Below are 22,758 nucleotides of genomic sequence, written 5' to 3' on the forward strand. Positions count from 1 at the left end.
GTTTAGATTTTGTCTGCAACTTTAAGTTGACTTTCTGTACAACCATTGATTTTTCAAATTACTTTGCCTAGTTCTTTGTATACTTTGTTTGAAAGAAACTTGTCTCTGTTTGGTTCAGTTTTTTCTTAAATAATTTTATCATGTGGTCAAATCAAAGTTGGAAATAATTTTACCCATGATCATTTCTAAAAAGTCATAGTGGTTTGAAAATTGCTTAGATGCTCAAAATATTAAACTCAATTACGCGCACTTTCAAAAAAAAATTTTGAGGGCCTAGGGATTTAGACGATAAGCAGTTTAGACAGATGCTTAAAAAACGAAATTAGACGAAATTTTCTTTTTTACAGATCTGGCATTTTAGACGAAAAAGCTATGAAAAGGAAAGGACCAACAAAATTTTTTTTAAGAGTCAAGTTTCACAAGTACAAAAAGAACACAAAATGTCAATACCTATCAAAACAATTAGTTTCAATGAACATAAAATGTCAAATCCGAATATTGCAGGAGAGTTCTGAATTGTATAAATTATGAATGATTGACTTGGAAAATTTTTAGCCACAGAATTTAACTGTTGTCTGCAAACAATTTTATTTTTCCCACGCAATTTGTCTGCAAACAATTTTAATCTCTCTCACTTTTGTCTATTTTCTCACAATTTCAGTTTTGCAAAATCGTCTAGTTTCCTTTTAAGTACCTCGAACTAATTTGCTGATCATCTAATTTCTCGACCCCCGTTTTTTGTGCTCGCTAATGTGTAATCGATAATTAAGCAAGCGCGGCAAATTACTCCCCACTCCAAGTTGAACTGACGCAACTTAATTGGTCTCATTACTTGGTTATCAAACTCAATTTATAACAATTGCGTCTGCAAATAAAGACATTTAAAAGTTAATTGCCTATTAGTTTCTCTTCCAATAAAGTTTTACAGCACGCTTTAAAAGTGATTAAAAAACTCAAGGATTTGCTTTCCTTAGAAAAAATTGCCAACTGGAGCAATTTGAGATTATTCATGACTACGCAAAATTCAGGACTGCTAACGCAAAGCTTATCGAGCGATGGATTAGTTCCACCAAGATGTTCAGGTCCACTAATTGATTCAAACTTTTTTGATTTCAATGTACCCATCTTTCTTTTTTCTATGTTTCTGGATAAGGAGAAACTTATTTAGAAAAAATTAAGTTTCTTCTCATTTAAAAAAATTAAATTATTTGTTGAAGAAAAAAAACTAGATTAGACGCGTTAAAATCAGGCTGTCAAATCAGTGCTTGGTCGTTGATGAAAAAAGCTTTGTGGTACAGATTTCGAAGAAAACAACCCAATGCTTATGCTCGGATTGGTTTTTCTCCGGACAAATTTTGACTCAAAATCGTTAAGCTAACTGTCTTTGCCTGTTTTTTTTTCCAAGCGTTCCCGGATAGGATTCGCATTAAAATTCAGGAATGTACTACTTTTGCTGCAGTATTTTGGTCGATTTAAAGAATGTACCAGTCATAATACATGGATGAACTATGTTGTAATCATGCGCTTGTATCAATATCAGCTACTAGCGCAATTTTGATAAACACTTGTAATTTAATGAAATATTGATGAAAGATCTTTTATACTCTTCTGAATTGCAATGCAACTTCATCCCGGTTTCGAAAGTATTCAAGCACAGGAACTCAGATATAAAAAGTCAACTGTTGCTTTTTTATCACAGTAACAGATAAACAGTTTATCACTTTGTTTTTCAATTTTGTGTGTGACTTCCCTTGTGTGTGTCATTCAGGTTCAATGCTCCAATACGTGAAGTATGCTTATGATTATGTTTTTAAATGAGTTGTTATTAACATTGGCAGTGTTGTTTTTTGGTGATGTTTTATATTGATTTTTATTATAAAATTGTGTCCCTTGTTAATGCTGTTGCTGATGATGGGCAATTGTAGGTACTGGGCCATTTCGCAGCCATTCGATTATGGAATGGAGCGGACGAAGGGACTGATTGGGAAGTTGATAGTGGCCATCTGGGTGCTCAGTCTCATCATATCACTCCCACTCTGCACCATCTGGAGGAGTGAGGGCAGGGGACACAACGGACAGGTCAGTACTCACACACGACCCTCTACATCTCACATAACACTTCATCACAATTTTACACCCCCTTCAATTGGTTCCCTCCCACCTCATGAAATAAGTGCAAATACTCGGCAAGTAGACTCATAGTTCATCAAAAATGATTGCTCATTAATTTTTTTTTCTACTTTTGATCTGAGACCATCGGTATAATTTTATGGCGCAGAGGAACAAATCATCAAACATATTCGATTACATAGTCGTAATTGGGAAAAAATCAACTTTTATATGTTATTTGACTTTGAAATTTAAACTTAAAATCTGAAATTTTCTCAAAGAAGTTTTAGTAGTGATGACTTCTGCGCAGACCTTTGAGATCAGTATTGACATTAGTTATGGTTATGGTATTTTATTAGTTATGGCTCGACAAAAATAGTGTCTGTAGTAGTTTTTTTGTCATTCCAGGACTGTGTTCTGATCGACAACATAGCCTACATAGTGTACTCTGCCATCGGGTCCTTCTACGCACCACTGCTGCTCATGGTGGTGTTATACATTCGCATATACCAAGTGGCGGCCAAGAGGGGCAGAGCAAGACGGAAACGAAACAACAACACCTTGCGACACCTTGCGCTCGGAGGAGTCGCGCTGCACTCACCTGGAACAATGCACATGCAACCGTCGTCGCCATCGCCGCCGGCAGGCATTGCTGGCGACGGTGAAACATGTCTGGACGAAGCGCCGCCGAGGAATAAATCATCAAATACCTTGGCGCCGGATGAAGGGACTGAAATCACCCCTGCTGTACAGGAAAGAACCCCACTTCCCACAAAGAGAAACTCAAACGCATCAAACATGAGTTGTGGGGCTTCGAGTGGAAAACGATCGGAAATGACGTTTACCGAGCGCATATCGTACTCGGCGACTGGAGTGGTAATCAGTTTGAAAAAGAACCCAGCACGATCACTCATATCTCTGCGAACAGAGCAGAAAGCAGCCAAGACCCTGGGCATCATTCTGGGTTCATTCATAGCCTGCTGGTTGCCGTTCTTCATTCTTTACGTCAGTGGACCCCTCCTAAACTTCTTTGAACTTTCCGCGCCAGTTTGGGTGTTCAAGTTGTTCACGTGGCTGGGCTATCTGAACTCCTGCTGCAACCCAATCATTTACACAATCTTCAACAAAGAGTTCAGACAAGCATTTCAGAAGATTTGCAAAAAAGTCTGCTGCAGGTATCGGCGATAGTAGCCTCCAAAAACTGATTTCACAGCTTTTCTGTATTCAGAAAACAAATTGAATGTGAAGGGAATCACTTTGTGCTGTAGCTAATTTGGTAATTGTATTCGTTGCTGTGAAAATATTTTCTGTATTTTGCCTCGATTTTTGCACGTGAACTCAAAGTATCAGGAAATGGCAAGGGAGTGAATAAAACGTATCAACAAAAAAGGCCACTTACCCAATCACAAAATGAGAGACTACAGAAAGTGAAAATTATATAAAATTTTCCCGGCTTGTGTTTTTCTTTCCCCTGCTTTTTAACGTTTACATGTAAATTTTAGCCTCTCGCTACAATAAAAGATTGATTTATGCTAGATTTTGGCGGAAACTCCTTCGGTACTCTCAGGATGCGACCCCCTGGTCACCCAAAAGTACCTTTTACGACATCCGTTTTTGGTCAACCATCCTTACTTTTTTTCGTTTTTTTTTAACGTCAGTATGCACTGAAGGGAAGAGCGCACATCAAAAAAAGTATTAATTTTTGGCCAAATTTTTCCAAAAATTACAGTGAAAACTAATGCTAGTGTTTTTAGATTGGAAAATCAGCCGATGAAATGATTTGACCTTCTTTCCTCAGCTAAGAAAATATCTGAAAGCGGTCTGTGAAAATTTGAATCCCCTGTGGAATATCAAAAATCGGCGCCTGCGTCGAACCTTCATTACGAGGCGAAACTGTGCACTGGATAGGCGCACAATTTTGTGTCTGTATGTTCCTGGATTTCATAGACAAATTTTCATTATGTTCCAAAATGTAAATCGATTCCTCTTACAAAGATGCCGTGGATTCCGCGTACAAATACCTGTAACGTAAATTTTGTCGGCACATTTTTTGTGTCGCAGATTTCGCAACAAGCCAATTTAGCTACTTGTTCTGAATTCCGAAACTGTGAGTGGATTCCACAAAATGTAAGTGGAACCGCAATGTAAGTGGATTCCGCAAACTCTTAGTGGATTCCGAATTTTGTTTCCAACTAAACTCGCAGATGAACAATAAAAAGCTAGAGCTGGAAGTCTTACTATAGCAATGCAAATTTTAAAAACGGATTTTAAACAAAATTGGCGGACTAACTAAAAGGTGGACTCTATCAGTGGACTCCAACTAAAATGGTGGACTCCAATGCGGAGTTTATACTAAATTGGTTGACTAACTAAAAGGTGGACTCCATCGGTGGACTCCAACTAAATTGGTGGACTCCATTGGTTAACTAAAAGATGACCTCCGCAAATTTAGTTAAGCAATGTTTTGAGAATTGTTTGTGGATTCCGCTGCCAATGGTTAGGTCCTTGCTTTTAAAATTTGGAAACACCGATCACTATTTTGGAAACAAAACAACGAATAAATCCAAAAATTGGAGTAATTGGATAGTGAGTGTTTAGAAACACAACACAAAGCATATCGCCGAATTAGATCAGTATTTGGGATTGCATCAACCCCAAATACTGGTTTTGGGAACAAAACACCGAATAAACACAACACCGAATAAATTGTTTTTATTTTTGGAAACCTAACGCAAAACAAATCGCCGAATTAGGCCAGTGTTTGAGCTTGCATCGATCCCAAAAACCGGTCAAAATTTGGAATTCCATCAGTCGCAAATACTGATCTAGTTGAATCTGATTCTAGTGAAATCATTAGGGCAGTATTTGAGATTTAGGTTTATTTGAGATTTATACAATGTTTTAGATAATTGTTTGTGGAATCCAAAGCAGCAAAGAAAATCAAAGAAAAGTAGCAATGATGCGGAATCCGCGACAAACCTGATTTGGGCTGTTAGGAATTCCGTTAACGATGCACGAAATGCACAGTTTGGCCGCGTAATGTTAGTTATATCCATTTATTAAGTATGAGGGCAGCTGAAATTACTGTTTTTGAAAATTTCTGAAAATCTAGGCAATTTTTCCGGCGTCTGATAAAAGTAACAGACATTTTGCGCTCGGGTCGTTTTTTTATCCAAGCAAACTTCGACTTTGTAAACAACATTTTTTGGCGAAAAATTCTGCAATCTAAAATCTTTTGGTGCCTTGAGCTCAAAACTTTTTACCTTGATATATTAGAATCTGCCGTTTGAAAATAGTCACTTCCAGCAGTAAATAAGCGAGCGCTCGCACTGAGCACCCATGTATACTTAGAGATTTTTTTGTCATCACATTTTCCAGTGGCGGGTCTAGAATTGTCTCGAGGGGGGCGCGGATTTTCAAAAAATCTTCGACAAGATTGTCGAATTTTCTTAAGGTCAACCAGATTGATTTTTTGACCTCTCCCAAAGCACTAAAAAGAATCCATTTTGCTGTTTAAGTGCTTTGGTGATTTAACACTTCATTTCACTTCCTAAAAAGCTTTCCTTGGATCTTATTTGATCAACACTCCGCCCGGCTTGTTAGCGTTATTTTTAAACCAAGATGCCAAAATTACTCCGTTTTGGATAAAACGATGTTGGTCCAAAATTTGCATCATAGCAATCTATGAAGAATTTATTGCACTTTTCGTTCACATCAAAATTTTTTATTATTTACCCAGTTTGTGACAAACGCGCTTTCAAATTGAAAACTTGTTCGCATTATCGAAATCAGCGATGTAATAAGCAAATATTTTTGGATCTTTTTTTTTCCACGGCAGTGTGATTTTGGTATCATTTTCCATTTTTTTCTACTTTTTTTTTCATTCCATCTAACTTGAGATTTTGTCTAAATAATGTGGTAAACTTAATAAATAGTTTCAGATGGCGGACACGAAGTTCAATGCATTGTTTTAAATTAAGTAATAAGCAAATCATGACCAATTAGTGAAGGATATTCAAAAATTACTCTCGAAGATCTCCGAAAAAAAGACAAAAGAATCACAAAACAAAGTGAGCAGATCGTGATGCTGGAGAAAGAAGAAACATACTTAGAACTGCAGATATCAGAACAGGAACGATATCTTTCACGAAAAAGCAATCTTATTGAAATCTGGAATTGAACATTGATAACCTCAGGTGTTGTATATGCGAGTTCTTCCTGCATAAACTTGAGTATAAAATTTTTCACGCAGAAATAAAAGCTTGTCATTCTCACAACGAGGGCAATGGAAAGATTACCTCTACCATTAGAGTTGATTTTAAGTACTTCGAGGACAAGAATGCTTTTTATCATCGTCGAATGAAGCTAGGCAAACATCCAAACCAAAGCAGTTTGAAGCTCATTTTTCCAAAAAAAAATTGCTCCCCAAAAAATGATACTGAGCTACAAAAACTTGCCTGTTAAAAAGCATAATTAGCAACAACTCACAATTGCTAACACTATAGCATTGCAGATTTTAAAAACGGATTTTAAACTAAATTGGTGGACTAACTAAAAGGTGGACTCCATCGGTGGACTCCAACTAAATTGGTGGACTCCATTGGTTAACTAAAAGGTGACCTCCGCCAATTTATTTAAGCAAAGTTTTGAGAATTGTTCGTGGATTCCGCTGACAATGGTTAGGCCCTTGCTTTTAAATTTTGGAAACACTGATCACTATTTTGGAAATACAACAACGAATAAATTCAAAAATTGGAGTAATTGGATAGTGAGTGTTTAGAAACACAACACAAAGCAAATCGCCGAATTAGATCAGTATTTTTGATTGCATCAACCCCAAATACTGGTTTTGGGAACAAAACACCGAATAAACACAACACCGAATAAATTGTTTTTTTTTGGAAACATAACGCACAACATATTGCCGAATTAGATCAGTGTTTGAGCTTGCATCGATCCCAAAAACCGGTCAAAATTTGGAATTCCATCAATCGCAAATACTGATCTAGTTTAATCCGATTCTAGTGAATTCATTAGGGCAGTATTTGAGATTTAGGTTTATTTGAGATTTATACAGTGTTTTAGGTTATTGTTTGTGGAATCCAAAGCAATAAAAAAAATCAAAGAAAAGTAGCAATGATGCGGAATCCGCGACAAACCTGATTTGGGCTGTTGGGAATTCCGTTAACGATGCACGAAAAGCACAGTTTAGCCGCGTAATGTTAGTTACATCCATTTATTAAGTATGAGAGCAGCTGAGTTTACTGCTTTTGAAAATTTCTGAAAATCTAGGCAATTTTTCCGACGTCTGATAAAAGTAACAGACATTTTACGCTCGGGTCGATTTTTTATCCAAGCAAACTTTGACTTTGTAAACAACATTTTTTGGCGAAATTTTCTGCAATCTAAAATCTTTTGGTGCCTTGACCTCAAAACTTTTTACCTTGATGTATTAGAATCTGCGGTTTGAAAACAGTCACTTCAAGCAGTAAATAAGCGAGCGCTTGCACTGAGCACCCACGTATACTTAGAGATTTTTTGTCATCACATTTTCCAGTGGTGGGTCTAAAATTGTCTCGAGGAGGGCGCGGATTTTCAAAAAATTGTCGAAATTTTTAAAGGTAAACCAGATTGATTTTTTGACCTCTCCCAAAGCACTAAAAAGAATCCATTTTGCTGTTTAATTGCTTTGGTGATTGAACCCTACATTTCACTTCCTAAAAAGCTTTCCTTTGATCTTATTTGATCAACACTCCGCCCGGTTTGTTAGCGTTATTTTTAAACCTAGAAGCCAAAATTACTCCGTTTTCGATGAAACGATGTTGGTCCAAATTTTGCATCATAGCAATCTATGAAGAATTTATTGCCCTTTTCGTTCACATCAAAAATTATTATTTTTTACCCAGTTTGAGACAAACGCGCTTTCAAATTGAAAACTTGGTCGCATTATCGAAATCAGCGATGTAATAAGCAAATTTTTTTGGATCTTTCTTTTTCCACGGCAGTGTGATTCCATTTTTTTCTACTTTTTTTTTCATTTCATCTAACTTGCGATTTTGTCTAAGTGTTGTGGTAAACTTAATAAATAGTTTCAGATGGCGGACACGAAGTTCAATGCATTGTTTCAAATTAAGTAATAAGCAAATCATGACCAATTAGTGAAGGATATTCAAAAATTACTCTCGAAGATCTCCGAAAAAAAGACAAAAGAATCACAAAACAAAGTGAGCAGATCGTACTTAGAAACATACTTAGAACTGCAATTATCAGAACAGGAACGATATCTTTCAAGAGAAAGCAATATTATTGAAATCTGGAATTGAACATTGACAACCTCAGGTGTTGTATATGCGAGTTCTTCCTGCAAGAACTTGAGTATAAAATTGTTCACGCAGAAATAAAAGCTTGTCATTCTCACAACGAGGGCAATGGAAAGATTACCTCTACCGTTATAGTTGATTTTAAGTACTTCGAGGACAAGAATACTTTATATCATCGTCGAATGAAGCTAGGCAAGCATCCAAACCAAAGCAGTTTCAAGCTCATTTTTCCAAAAAAAAAGTAGTTCCCCAAAAAATGCTACTGAGCTACAAAAACTTGCCTATTAAAGAGCATAATTAACAACAAATCACAATTGCCAACAAAAATTAATCCCTCCAAATGAAGATGGCTCTCGAATTGAGATTCCCATGGCCGATCAAAGAGCTCTCGATGGTCTACAATCCGCAATCAAATGGCTCTCGATGGTCCTCAATGAGCGATCACGAGAAAAAAGCCAGTGACCTTGGGGCGCACTCTCGTATCTTGTAAGATCTAAAAAAACCTGCTTCAACATCTGTAAATTATCGGCACTTTAAACAAATAATATGACAATAAATAGTAAATAATAAGGTAAACAGCTTCCGGTTAACATGTTATCAAAAACGTTTCTCAACCAACTCAAAATCTGTAAACATTTTTGATAGCAAACTGACCTTAATCGGACAAACCAGTAGTTTCAAAGGCTTTTGTCTAAGAAAATCTTATTTTAGCTTTTTCACTTTCGCGCTATAATGACTTCAATAATTTGAGCCTGAACATCTTTCGCACCCAAAGGAGCCAAAACGGGTGCGAGTTTTACGGCCTGTCGAGTTATATCACGCTATATTGTCTTTTTCCGCAATTAAGGGTTTTTATACGAGCCAAAGGGTATTGTCCCTTGGGCTGCGTTCGTTAACAATCCACACTATATGCCCTAATTTTAAAATAACGTCACTATCGGAGTGCCACTTACTGCGTCTATTCAGCGCTCGTACATAATCTCGCAGCCAACGACTCCAAATTGCGTTGGCGTAGCTTTGCGCTCGGATATGTTGCTTTCGATGGTCGAAGTGCTCCTGGAAAGAGAGAGAAGGGAAGCTAGTACCATTTCGGTCTAACAAAAAGAGATTAGGAGTTAACACCTCAAAACCATCCGGACTTGCACTTACTGATGTTATAGGTCGAGCGTTCAGTGATTGTTCTACGAGACAGAAAGTTGTTTCAAGGAGTTCGGGAGTGAGCTTTCTACTCCTATTATTGCGTAGAGTACCCTTTTACAACACCGAACGAGACGTTCCCAAGAACCACTGTGATGCGGGGCTGCCGGGGGGTTAAATTTCCACTTAATGCCCTTTTTCGCCAAAATGTAAATCGATTCCTCTTACAAAGATGCCGTGGATTCCGCGTACAAATACCTGTAACGTAAATTTTGTCGGCACATTTTTTGTGTCGCGGATTTCGCAACAAGCCAATTTAGCTACTTGTTCTGAATTCCGAAACTGTGAGTGGATTCCACAAAATGTAAGTGGAACCGCAATGTAAGTGGATTCCGCAAACTCTTAGTGGATTCCGAATTTTGTTTCCAACTAAACTCGCAGATGAACAATAAAAAGCTAGAGCTGGAAGTCTTACTATAGCAATGCAAATTTTAAAAACGGATTTTAAACAAAACTGGCGGACTAACTAAAAGGTGGACTCTATCAGTGGACTCCAACTAAAATGATGGACTCCAATGCGGAGTTTATACTAAATTGGTTGACTAACTAAAAGGTGGACTCCATCGGTGGACTCCAACTAAATTGGTGGACTCCATTGGTTAACTAAAAGGTGACCTCCGCAAATTTAGTTAAGCAATGTTTTGAGAATTGTTTGTGGATTCCGCTGCCAATGGTTAGGTCCTTGCTTTTAAATTTTGGAAACACCGATCACTATTTTGGAAACAAAACAACGAATAAATCCAAAAATTGGAGTAATTGGATAGTGAGTGTTTAGAAACACAACACAAAGCATATCGCCGAATTAGATCAGTATATGGGATTGCATCAAACCCAAATACTGGTTTTGGGAACAAAACACCGAATAAACACAACACCGAATAAATTGTTTTTTTTTGGAAACCTAACGCAAAACAAATCGCCGAATTAGGTCAGTGTTTGAGCTTGCATCGATCCCAAAAACCGGTCAAAATTTGGAATTCCATCAGTCGCAAATACTGATCTAGTTGAATCTGATTCTAGTGAAATCATTAGGGCAGTATTTGAGATTTAGGTTTATTTGAGATTTATACAATGTTTTAGATAATTGTTTGTGGAATCCAAAGCAGCAAAGAAAATCAAAGAAAAGTAGCAATGATGCGGAATCCGCGACAAACCTGATTTGGGCTGTTAGGAATTCCGTTAACGATGCACGAAATGCACAGTTTGGCCGCGTAATGTTAGTTACATCCATTTATTAAGTATGAGGGCAGCTGAAATTACTGCTTTTGAAAATTTCTGAAAATCTAGGCAATTTTTCCGGCGTCTGATAAAAGTAACAGACATTTTGCGCTCGGGTCGTTTTTTTATCCAAGCAAACTTCGACTTTGTAAACAACATTTTTTGGCGAAAAATTCTGCAATCTAAAATCTTTTGGTGCCTTGAGCTCAAAACTTTTTACCTTGATATATTAGAATCTGCGGTTTGAAAATAGTCACTTCCAGCAGTAAATAAGTGAGCGCTCGCACTGAGCACCCATGTATACTTAGAGATTTTTTTGTCATCACATTTTCCAGTGTTGGGTCTAGAATTGTCTCGAGGGGGGCGCGGATTTTCAAAAAATCTTCGACAAGATTGTCGAATTTTCTTAAGGTCAACCAGATTGATTTTTTGACCTCTCCCAAAGCACTAAAAAGAATCCATTTTGCTGTTTAAGTGCTTTGGTGATTTAACACTTCATTTCACTTCCTAAAAAGCTTTCCTTGGATCTTATTTGATCAACACTCCGCCCGGCTTGTTAGCGTTATTTTTAAACCAAGATGCCAAAATTACTCCGTTTTGGATAAAACGATGTTGGTCCAAAATTTGCATCATAGCAATCTATGAAGAATTTATTGCACTTTTCGTTCACATCAAAATTTTTTATTATTTACCCAGTTTGTGACAAACGCGCTTTCAAATTGAAAACTTGTTCGCATTATCGAAATCAGCGATGTAATAAGCAAATATTTTCGGATCTTTTTTTTCCACGGCAGTGTGATTTTGGTATCAATTTCCATTTTTTTTCTACTTTTTTTTTCATTCCATCTAACTTGAGATTTTGTCTAAATGTTGTGGTAAACTTAATAAATAGTTTCAGATGGCGGACACGAAGTTCAATGCATTGTTTTAAATTAAGTAATAAGCAAATCATGACCAATTAGTGAAGGATATTCAAAAATTACTCTCGAAGATCTCCGAAAAAAAGACAAAAGAATCACAAAACAAAGTGAGCAGATCGTGATGCTGGAGAAAGAAGAAACATACTTAGAACTGCAGATATCAGAACAGGAACGATATCTTTCACGAAAAAGCAATCTTATTGAAATCTGGAATTGAACATTGATAACCTCAGGTGTTGTATATGCGAGTTCTTCCTGCATAAACTTGAGTATAAAATTTTTCACGCAGAAATAAAAGCTTGTCATTCTCACAACGAGGGCAATGGAAAGATTACCTCTACCATTAGAGTTGATTTTAAGTACTTCGAGGACAAGAATGCTTTTTATCATCGTCGAATGAAGCTAGGCAAACATCCAAACCAAAGCAGTTTGAAGCTCATTTTTCCAAAAAAAAATTGCTCCCCAAAAAATGATACTGAGCTACAAAAACTTGCCTGTTAAAAAGCATAATTAGCAACAACTCACATTTGCTAACACTATAGCATTGCAGACTTTAAAAACGGATTTTAAACTAAATTGGTGGACTAACTAAAAGGTGGACTCCATCAGTGGACTCCAACTAAATTGGTGGACTCCAAGGCGGAGTTTATACTAAATTGGTTGACTAACTAAAAGGTGGACTCCATCGGTGGACTCCAACTAAATTGGTGGACTCCATTGGTTAACTAAAAGGTGACCTCCGCCAATTTATTTAAGCAAAGTTTTGAGAATTGTTCGTGGATTCCGCTGACAATAGTTAGGTCCTTGCTTTTAAATTTTGGAAACACTGATCACTATTTTGGAAATACAACAACGAATAAATTCAAAAATTGGAGTAATTGGATAGTGAGTGTTTAGAAACACAACACAAAGCAAATCGCCGAATTAGATCAGTATTTGTGATTGCATCAACCCCAAATACTGGTTTTGGGAACAAAACACCGAATAAACACAACATCGAATAAATTGTTTTTTTTTGGAAACATAACGCACAACATATTGCCGAATTAGATCAATGTTTGAGCTTGCATCGATCCCAAAAACCGGTCAAAATTTGGAATTCCATCAATCGCAAATACTGATCTAGTTTAATCCGATTCTAGTGAATTCATTAGGGCAGTATTTGAGATTTAGGTTTATTTGAAATTTATACAGTGTTTTAGGTTATTGTTTGTGGAATCCAAAGCAATAAAAAAAATCAAAGAAAAGTAGCAATGATGCGGAATCCGCGACAAACCTGATTTGGGCTGTTGGGAATTCCGTTAACGATGCACGAAATGCACAGTTTAGCCGCGTAATGTTAGTTACATCCATTTATTAAGTATGAGAGCAGCTGAGTTTACTGCTTTTGAGATTTCTGAAAATCTAGGCAATTTTTCCGACGTCTGATAAAAGTAACAGACATTTTACGCTCGGGTCGATTTTTTATCCAAGCAAACTTTGACTTTGTAAACAACATTTTTTGGCGAAAATTTCTGCCATCTAAAATCTTTTGGTGCCTTGAGCTCAAAACATTTTACCTTGATGTATTAGAATCTGCGGTTTGAAAACAGTCACTTCAAGCAGTAAATAAGCGAGCGCTCGCACTGAGCACCCACGTATACTTAGATATTTTTTTGTCATCACATTTTCCAGTGGTGGGTCTAAAATTGTCTCGAGGAGGGCGCGGATTTTCAAAAAATTGTCGACTTTTTTAAAGGTCAACCAGATTGATTTTTGACCTCTCCCAAAGCACTAAAAAGAATCCATTTTGCTGTTTAATTGCTTTGGTGATTGAACCCTTCATTTCACTTCCTAAAAAGCTTTCCTTTGATCTTATTTGATCAACACTCCGCCCGGTTTGTTAGCGTTAATTTTAAAACTAGAAGCCAAAATTACTCCGTTTTCGATAAAACGATGTTGGTCCAAATTTTGCATCATAGCAATCTATGAAGAATTTATTGCCCTTTTCGTTCACATCAAAAATTATTATTTTTTACCCAGTTTGAGTCAAACGCGCTTTCAAATTGAAAACTTGGTCGCATTATCGAAATCAGCGATGTAATAAGCAAATTTTTTTGGATCTTTCTTTTTCCGCGGCAGTGTGATTCCATTTTTTTCTACTTTTTTTTCATTTCATCTAGCTTGCGATTTTGTCTAAGTGTTGTGGTAAACTTAATAAATAGTTTCAGATGGCGGACACGAAGTTCAATGCATTGTTTCAAATTAAGTAATAAGCAAATCATGACCAATTAGTGAAGGATATTCAAAAATTACTCTCGAAGATCTCCGAAAAAAAGACAAAAGAATCACAAAACAAAGTGAGCAGATCGTACTTAGAAACATACTTAGAACTGCAATTATCAGAACAGGAACGATATCTGGAATTGAACATTGAACATTGACAACCTCAGGTGTTGTATATGCGAGTTCTTCCTGTAAGAACTTGAGTATAAAATTGTTCACGCAGAAATAAAAGCTTGTCATTCTCACAACGAGGGCAATGGAAAGATTACCTCTACCGTTATAGTTGATTTTAAGTACTTCGAGGACAAGAATACTTTATATCATCGTCGAATGAAGCTAGGCAAGCATCCAAACCAAAGCAGTTTGAAGCTCATTTTTCCAAAAAAAAAGTAGTTCCCCAATAAATGATACTGAGCTACAAAAACTTGCCTATTAAAGAGCATAATTAACAACAAATCACAATTGCCAACAAAAATTAATCCCTCCAAATGAAGATGGCTCTCGAATTGAAATTCCCATGGCCGATCAAAGAGCTCTCGATGGTCTACAATCCGCAATCAAATGGCTCTCGATGGTCCTCAATGAGCGATCACGAGAAAAAAGCCAGTGACCTTGGGGCGCACTCTCGTATCCTGTAAGATCTAAAAAAACCTGCTTCAACATCTGTAAATTATCGGCACTTTAAACAAATAATATGACAATAAATAGTAAATAATAAGGTAAACAGCTTCCGGTTAACATGTTATCAAAAACGTTTCTCAACCAACTCAAAATCTGTAAACATTTTTGATAGCAAACTGACCTTAATCGGACAAACCAGTAGTTTCAAAGGCTTTTGTCTAAGAAAATCTTATTTTAGCTTTTTCACTTTCGCGCTATAATGACTTCAATAATTTGAGCCTGAACATCTTTCGCACCCAAAGGAGCCAAAACGGGTGCGAGTTTTACGGCCTGTCGAGTTATATCACGCTATATTGTCTTTTTCCGCAATTAAGGGTTTTTATACGAGCCAAAGGGTAGTGTCCCTTGGGCTGCGTTCGTTAACAATCCACACTGTATGCCCTAATTTTAAAATAACGTCACTATCGGAGTGCCACTTACTGCGTCTATTCAGCGCTCGTACATAATCTCGCAGCCAACGACTCCAAATTGCGTTGGCGTAGCTTTGCGCTCGGATATGTTGCTTTCGATGGTCGAAGTGCTCCTGGAAAGAGAGAGAAGGGAAGCTAGTACCATTTCGGTCTAACAAAAAGAGATTAGGAGTTAACACCTCAAAACCATCCGGACTTGCACTTACTGATGTTATAGGTCGAGCGTTCAGTGATTGTTCTACGAGACAGAAAGTTGTTTCAAGGAGTTCGGGAGTGAGCTTTCTACTCCTATTATTGCGTAGAGTACCCTTTTACAACACCGAACGAGACGTTCTCAAGAACCACTGTGATGCGGGGCTGCCGGGGGGTTAAATTTCCACTTAATGCCCTTTTTCGCCAGCTCTGGGGGTGCTTGTCCGTTCCACGACTGAATACAATTCAAGAGATCTTACTCGGCTCCCACAAAATTGGTGCCGTTATCGGACCTAATGACTGATGGAGTTCCGCGACAGGCAATGAGTCTTTCAATTCCCATTACACACGAACTCGTGTCCATGGATGAGACAATCTCAATATGTACAGTTCTTATGGTCATACATTTAAAAAGGCAGCACCATCGCTTTTCAGAACTCCTCCTGATTGAGCCGTAAGAAGGTCCAAAATAATGAACACCATAGTTTGTGAAGGGAGGTTGGCCGACATGGGCGCGACTCATGCTTTTCCAAAGACAAAGGCAACTTGTGTTTCGAGTCAAGTTTTCACACGGGCGCGAAGAAAAGCTACAGCACAAAAAAGTTCTTCTGAGCTGTCACCGAATATGTGTAACTCAACCCAATCAATTGGTGCGGAGAAAGAGCTGCGCTTTATTCTCCTTTTTCTTAGAGATAGCAAACCAGGCAAGAACCAGAGTGCCAGGCAAGAAATTTTGTCTTGATATCAACGGGTAGCTCATCATCCCATTGTTGGCCATTAATGCACCAGATTTATTTCAACAATAATCGCGCTCTTACGGTATAGGGCGCTACGAGACCTATAGGGTCGGAAACTGAAGATACGTGTTGTGATTCGCATTTTATCTTGCATCTATTGCAAACTTTTCTTAACTAAATTAGTTAACAGGTCACTTACATATGACCTTCACTTGCCATTCTCTCCGCCGGAGAGAATGATTTCTCACTTTTTAATGTGTAAACTTTAGTCTAAATCACTTTTATTCTTTTATTATTTTTAATTGTATAACTTAGAATTAGCTACAACAAAGTAACATTTTATCATGGCGCAGTCAAATAACGAATCTAACGTGAGAGGAATACCTCCATTTTGGCAAAAGCATACCGTAGATCCCCCATTCCCTGGGAAGATTGGAGCGATTGGAGCTTAAGAAAATATAGACATCGAAAACCTACTAAATTCTTTGGAGAGACATCATCCTCAACCTCCAAATCTGTAAAATCCGTTGGACGGCGAAACGGAAAACCAAAGAAAGTCGAGAATGGACAGAAACGTTCAAGAACAGAGACGCTACGACAAAGAGGAATCAGCTTCCATTAAATCAGAAATCAAGAATTTCAATGGAATGCGACTAGAGGAAGCAGATAAAAAATACGATCAGTCTTGTACCTGGCCTTAGGAAACGAAGGAAAAAGAATCTTCGGACAAAATTTTACAAAGGTAAAAATCTTGCAAATTTCATTTAAAGAAATTTGGGATTTCCTAGCAATCGCCTTTGTAAGAAAGACAAATGTCACATTTGAGCGACACAAATTGCTAACCCGAAAACAACGTGATAGAGAATCTCTCGAAAAATTTTGGGGTGCCTTAGCAGAAATGACTAAAAAGTGCGACATAGCCGCGGAAGAAGAAGAGTGGATGATTAGAGATACTTTCATAAACAACATGAAAAACTACGACATCCAAAGGAAACTTTTAACAGAAACTCTTCCACCACGAGAAGCACCAAACGTAGCATTCATCGATGAAAAGGGAATTTTAAACCACTTGAAATTTACAAACAATTTTAAATCCAACGGATCATCTGTACATAAACCGCATAGCCATTTCACTGTAAAAAGAGAGCCAACTCTCAATATAGAAAAGAGCAACACCTGTATGAAGTGCGGCGGAATCTTCTCAAAAAGACACTAGCAGTTTGCCCAGCAAAACTTACAAACAATTTTAAATCCAACTGATCATCTGTACATAAACCGCATAGCCATTTCACTGTAAAAAGAGAGCCAACTCTCAATATAGAAAAGAGCAACACCTGTATGAAGTGCGGCGGAACCTTCTCAAAAGGACACCTAGCAGTTTGCCCAGCAAAGGATAGACGGTCCGGTCGAAACATACCTCGAGGACGGCCATTTGTCACGCGGTAATTCGGAAACAATAGTACTTTTGTTCAATTATCAACATATTTGTTATCATTTTGACCCAAATTGCAAACCAGTATTCTAAAAAAAGAAAAAACGCTCAAAATTAGTTCATCTCTACAAAACATTTCAATTGGAAATATCTCTAATCAATACATTATGACAAAAAAGCATCATATGATGTTATCGGAAAAGCACGATTTATAACATTTCAGTTTGGATACTTCATGTTGATTGAAAGTCGAAACATACCTGAGTTTGGTCGAGCCCGGTCGAAACATATCTTGTTTGGGTCGAGCACGGTCGAGCACAGACTTTTTCGGTCGAGCACAGTTGAAACTTATCTTGCTTGGATCGCGCACGGTTGCGCACATTTTATTGTCGAGCACGGTCCTAACATACCAAAATTTGGTCCAAATTGTCAAAACATATCGATTTATGGTCGAGACTGTCGAAAAAAAGAGAGCTCGACCCGGGCAGCCATAGCCAATTAGACGTTTCTTGCTTATAGTCACTTCCTGTTGGTGTAAATGCCTACCATTCATCAATTTCGTTCTTTTTAGGCCTTCAAAACGGTTTTTACAGACTGCCGCGTCTCAGCTGGATTACGGAACAAACAGGCAACTATCGAGAGTTGTGACAACTTCTTGACTTCTATAAAGTTTCTAAAATTTGTTTCGGGACAAATTTCCACGTCTATAAGAAAATAAGGCGCTTCCTATGAACCAATAGTTTCGTAACTGACTTTGGTGTTTTGTGCTAATGTTTGTAGATTATATCTTTCTTGTTTTTGATGGGCTAGATAAAAATTTGACTTTAATAAGTTGTGCGCAGCAGTTGACCCGGTAGTTAAAGCGTTACCCCTCGACTAAGATGAGCATTGACTAATTTTTTTGTCAATTATGCTCCTTTATGTTTACGTGGGTTTAATTGTGGGTACATTTGATCTCCCTCCCATGCCAAACTCGTTCCCTGCCTTTAACCCCACGCCCCCTGCACGTAAAATGGGTGGCTTTTTGTGGTAATTCTTGGGGAGCAAATGTTGTAGGAAAACCCGGGTTGACGTCCATAGAAGAAAAATGCTTCTCATACAATTTCATATATGGTGTCTATGGAAAAAATGCTTATCATACAATTTCATATATGTTGTCTATGGAAAAATGCTTATCATACAATTTTCATACAAAATTTCAAAATGGTTTTAAAGAGTTTTGGTTCAGATACATATTCTACTCGACGCTTTTAAAGCTTTCTGGTAACCAAAAAAATAATTTTAATTTTGAATGAAAAAAATGCTTGTCATACAATTTCATAGTATGGAAAAAATGCTTGTCATACAATTTCATAGTATGGAAAAAATGCTTATCATACAATTTCATAGTATGGAAAAAATGCTTATCATACAAATTCATACTATGGAAAAAAGGCTTATCATGCTATTTTAATACAATTTTGGCGATAAGGAGACTGATAAAAAAGCTTAAATTTTAGTTCTAGAGTATGGAAAAAGTGCTTGTTTTAAAATTTCATATATGAAAAAAATGCTTTTTTTGCTATTTTCATACATACCTTTTTACTCTATGAAATTCTATGAAAGAGTATGATAAGCATTTTTTTCATATATGAAAATTGTATGATAAGCATTTTTTTGTCAACCCGGGAAGGGGGCAGGCGAAAGTGTGGGCTGGATTATTTTGAATGTGAGGAGGGGCTATGTTGGAGGACTAAGTTTAGGGCGTGAACGCGCGGGAGTTTTGTGATTACTTTCGATTTTTTTAAAATAAATGTTTAGAAAAACTAATTTTGTTCTACAAAATTTCTCAATTTAGAATATATTCGTTTGTTACAGCTAAATCTAATTGTGTGCAATTTAAAAAAAAAAAGGTTACGAGTGAATTAATCTCAAAATTAAAACTTTTAAAAATGAAAGAACAGTCTCTCCCTCAAAAAGAATAAACCAATCAAGGTCAAATATAAAACATCGGTTAAAAAAATTATGACAGGTTGAAGTAAGCAGCAGTAATTCATAACTTTCTTCTTAACAGAAAAAAATTTATTTTCTTTTAACAAAGTAGCATATCCTTTTCTCCCCGCAAAAAAAAGAGAGGTGTGTTAGTAAAACCACGACAATCAAATAAATAGAAGGCATTAAACGGTAGTACTGTTGTTATGTGTTTGAAGTTTGATAAGGATGATTAGAGCAGTTGGACAAATTTTGATACGAATCTGAAAATAAGTCAACCCGAGGGACTAGAAAAAAAATCCGGTAGAAAATTGGTACTGAACTGTAAACACTGGGGGAATTCACAATATATCTAGGCCGGTCTCGCTTGCTAATTCACACCGCCGCAATTTGTTCCCTTTGGTAATGAGGTCAGCGGGGCAACCGATTCCAAGTACTGTTTAAAATCCCAAAAGGGTTGATTTGGTGGTTGGCTGCTCTGTACTGTACTATGCTGCTTGCCCCTCGGTTTGTGCTCCTTCGACTGTATCTCGCCCGTCAATCAATAGTCGATCGCAACAACAATTCCAATCATTAGAATGAATTAAGAAATGAATATAACCAGATACAGAGTAGCCTATAACTGGCTGAAATATAAATTATTCGTTCAATTAAGGAAAAGGGTCTGCGATTCTTATTAACCAACTAACTGCTTCCAAGGGTTTATCAATATTCCACTTTTTACTATCTTTCCAGAGTTATCCCTCTGAACTACAGTTTATCCTCGGAAGTACCTAGAAAAATCACCTCACCCAATGAATTAACAACTTTCACGAAGTTGTTCCTTTAAGGCTTTTGTAACTTTTTCTAACCGACTTTTTTAACCTTTGTCTACACTTCGTTCTCACTTTACTTTGAGAATCAAGCGACTACCTTAGCTTGTAGCCCAAATTGTTGTGACGCTTAAAAGTCATCCTGAAACATCCGCGTCTTATGTCTATTTACCCTAGTTTTAGTTGGAGATCCGACATTCCGTATAAGTCTTAACATTTATTTAAGTGCCTCCTAAGCAGCGTTCAAGTTCTTAATTCCAGCATGATCACATTAATTTAAATGCCAAGTTCAAAATGCCAATCGAAGCTATGCTAAACAAATAACAAGTGCAACTCCAACCTAATTCAAGCTATGTTTACGTTTCAAAATGTCCAAGGATTTTATTTAGTTTTCCCGTATCTTTTCCCTTCTCCCATGACTAGGATACAATCTCAGTGAACTTAATTTCCTGTTCAACTTAATCCAAAAATTCCCATACGTAACCTATTCAAATTTCAACCTAATCGACCTTCGGGGTAAGCCGTTCCCTTAACTGGGGTCGAATCGAGTCAATAAAACATTCCCTAGAAGCCATTGGAATATCTTGTATGATCCTAACATTTGGATTAATTAATTCCTTATTTCCTTGCCTACATAGCTAAATTAATATGTGACTACTTTTCTGTACCGTTGACGCATTTCTATTTATAGTTCATTCACCAAGTCAAATTGAACTCAATGTTTTATTAACTCCTTCTTAATAATTTCAACAACATACTATTATACATTAAGCCAAGATATTCCATCGATTTGGGGAAAATGCCTTAGCAATTCCACATACATGCAACTCAATGTTACCAGATCCATAAGATCGTCAAAAAGCCCCCCTAATTAAAAAACATATGATTTGGGCTACTTTCCGGTGTTAAATTTAGGGTTTTGGGGCTAAAACCCAAAAGGTCAAATAAAGGTCACCAGGGGTCAAATCTCCTATAAAGGATTTGGGGTTACACGAGGGTCGTGCCTACCAATTTTCATCCATATCCGACAATTACTTCCTAAGTTATTCAATTTTCAAGGCCCGTTATCACTTTTCCCGGAAAGGGTCAATTAGCACCGGAAAGTTCAACTGGGAACTAAGACTTACAGGGACCAATTTTATCAGAGTGGGTCATACTACACTTAGGTGCCATAAAATTGATATGCACTTGCTCACTTTTTTGCGCGAATTGCCTATTAACACCTCCAGGGGTTAATTTTCCCAAGTGCTAATAACCCGTTATCACCCAGTCGGGTCATCGCCTTAAAATACGATAGACCATGTCACTATCTATCATCCCTGTAAATTTCAGCTCCCTAGTATCATTGGGGGTCGAGAAATAGCCTCCGAAAGTCGGATGGGGGTTTGTTTGTTTAGGGACGTAAATCGGGCCGGGGTAACCTTGTGGTTCCGAAACTTCAAACTTAAGCTTTCCTCACCTAGGGCTACCACATACGTAAAAATGAGCTCAATCGGACCAATGGTTAAGGATTTCCAGCGAGGCCATTTGCACTTCCGGGAACCGTTATCACTCGGCCCCGGGGGGTCGGGTGGGTGCGGCTTTTTGCATGCCCGGGTCAAATCATCTCTAGTATCACTCCACTAAATTTCATAAAGTCCGCCCCGGTAGGTCCCGAGTTGGGGGGGGGGGGCTGTCCGAGGATATTCCAGCACCCATTTTCAATAAAAACCCATTTGCATGTAGTTCTTAAGCAGGGGCACAACAGCGGTTCGCCGTGATGAGCTGTACAGCTCGTATGTTGGTCCTATCCCTCGTGGATAAATGATCTCAAATACAAGTTTAATTCGATCTTAACTTAACTACTCTATTTTTTACCGATCTTGACAGACTACATCAACGAATTAGCTCTTACTACTCTTAGTTTGCATGTTCAAGGTTCAACGAAAAAGGTGATGTACGCTATACAATAGAATCACCAATTCTACAGATGTGTGTTAGTAAAACCACGACAATCAAATAAATAAAAGGCACTGTAGGGTAGTACTGTTGTTATGTGTTTGAAATTTGATAAGGATGATTAGAGCAGTTAGACACATTTTGATAAGAATCTGAAAGTAAGTCAACCCGAGGGACTAGAAAAAAATTCCGGTAGAAAATTGGTACTGAACTCCAAATTGCAAGATTGATGAATATATATCATCAAAAGTCATGAAATACTACGACTAACAAAACGTTTTTTTATCAAAACTTTCGGTTTTCGGCTTCACCCAGCTTGATATTTTTGAATTATGCTTCGAATAGTTCACTGTCCGTGTCAACCGTATCGTCCTGAGAGATTGGTAAACTGAGAATAGGGATGGGATGTAATCAGAGTTCATTTCTGTATCCAAGTTGGAATGATGTCGGTTGATTCAATCCCAGTCGGCGGTGAAAGGCCCATCACGATAGAGTCTCTGATGGATCCGGTAGGCCTAATTATCTCTTCATTAACATCTATAAACAACAATTGACA

The 22,758-nt window shown here is 37.4% G+C and overlaps 5 protein-coding genes across 6 annotated transcripts in view; 2 read left to right on the plus strand and 3 right to left on the minus strand.

Annotated features, from left to right (window-relative positions):
• LOC134841151 (uncharacterized) overlaps window positions 1-3,478 on the plus strand; it is a 28,138-nt gene extending 24,660 nt beyond the window's left edge. Inside the window, exons 5-6 of the mRNA XM_063856952.1 lie at window positions 1,926-2,079; window positions 2,518-3,478. Of these exons, the coding sequence (XP_063713022.1) occupies window positions 1,926-2,079; window positions 2,518-3,297 (934 nt within the window). The 3' untranslated portion in view covers window positions 3,298-3,478. The remainder of the gene's footprint in view (window positions 1-1,925; window positions 2,080-2,517) is intronic.
• The window catches only part of LOC134841892 (dnaJ homolog subfamily B member 6-like), a 463,167-nt gene that overhangs the window by 366,214 nt on the left and 74,195 nt on the right, over window positions 1-22,758 (minus strand). The window lies entirely within an intron of this gene.
• Window positions 1-22,758, minus strand: part of LOC134841887 (E3 ubiquitin-protein ligase NEDD4-like) — a 378,569-nt gene that overhangs the window by 281,615 nt on the left and 74,196 nt on the right. The window lies entirely within an intron of this gene.
• The window catches only part of LOC134841889 (leucine-rich repeat-containing protein 45-like), a 449,626-nt gene that overhangs the window by 226,326 nt on the left and 200,542 nt on the right, over window positions 1-22,758 (plus strand). The window lies entirely within an intron of this gene.
• LOC134841891 (endophilin-A-like) overlaps window positions 1-22,758 on the minus strand; it is a 259,814-nt gene that overhangs the window by 162,860 nt on the left and 74,196 nt on the right. The gene's annotated exons all lie outside the window — the stretch shown is intronic.

This window comes from Symsagittifera roscoffensis, chromosome 3 (genome assembly GCF_963678635.1).
Source record: "Symsagittifera roscoffensis chromosome 3, txSymRosc1.1, whole genome shotgun sequence".
Taxonomy (NCBI): domain Eukaryota; kingdom Metazoa; phylum Xenacoelomorpha; order Acoela; family Convolutidae; genus Symsagittifera; species Symsagittifera roscoffensis.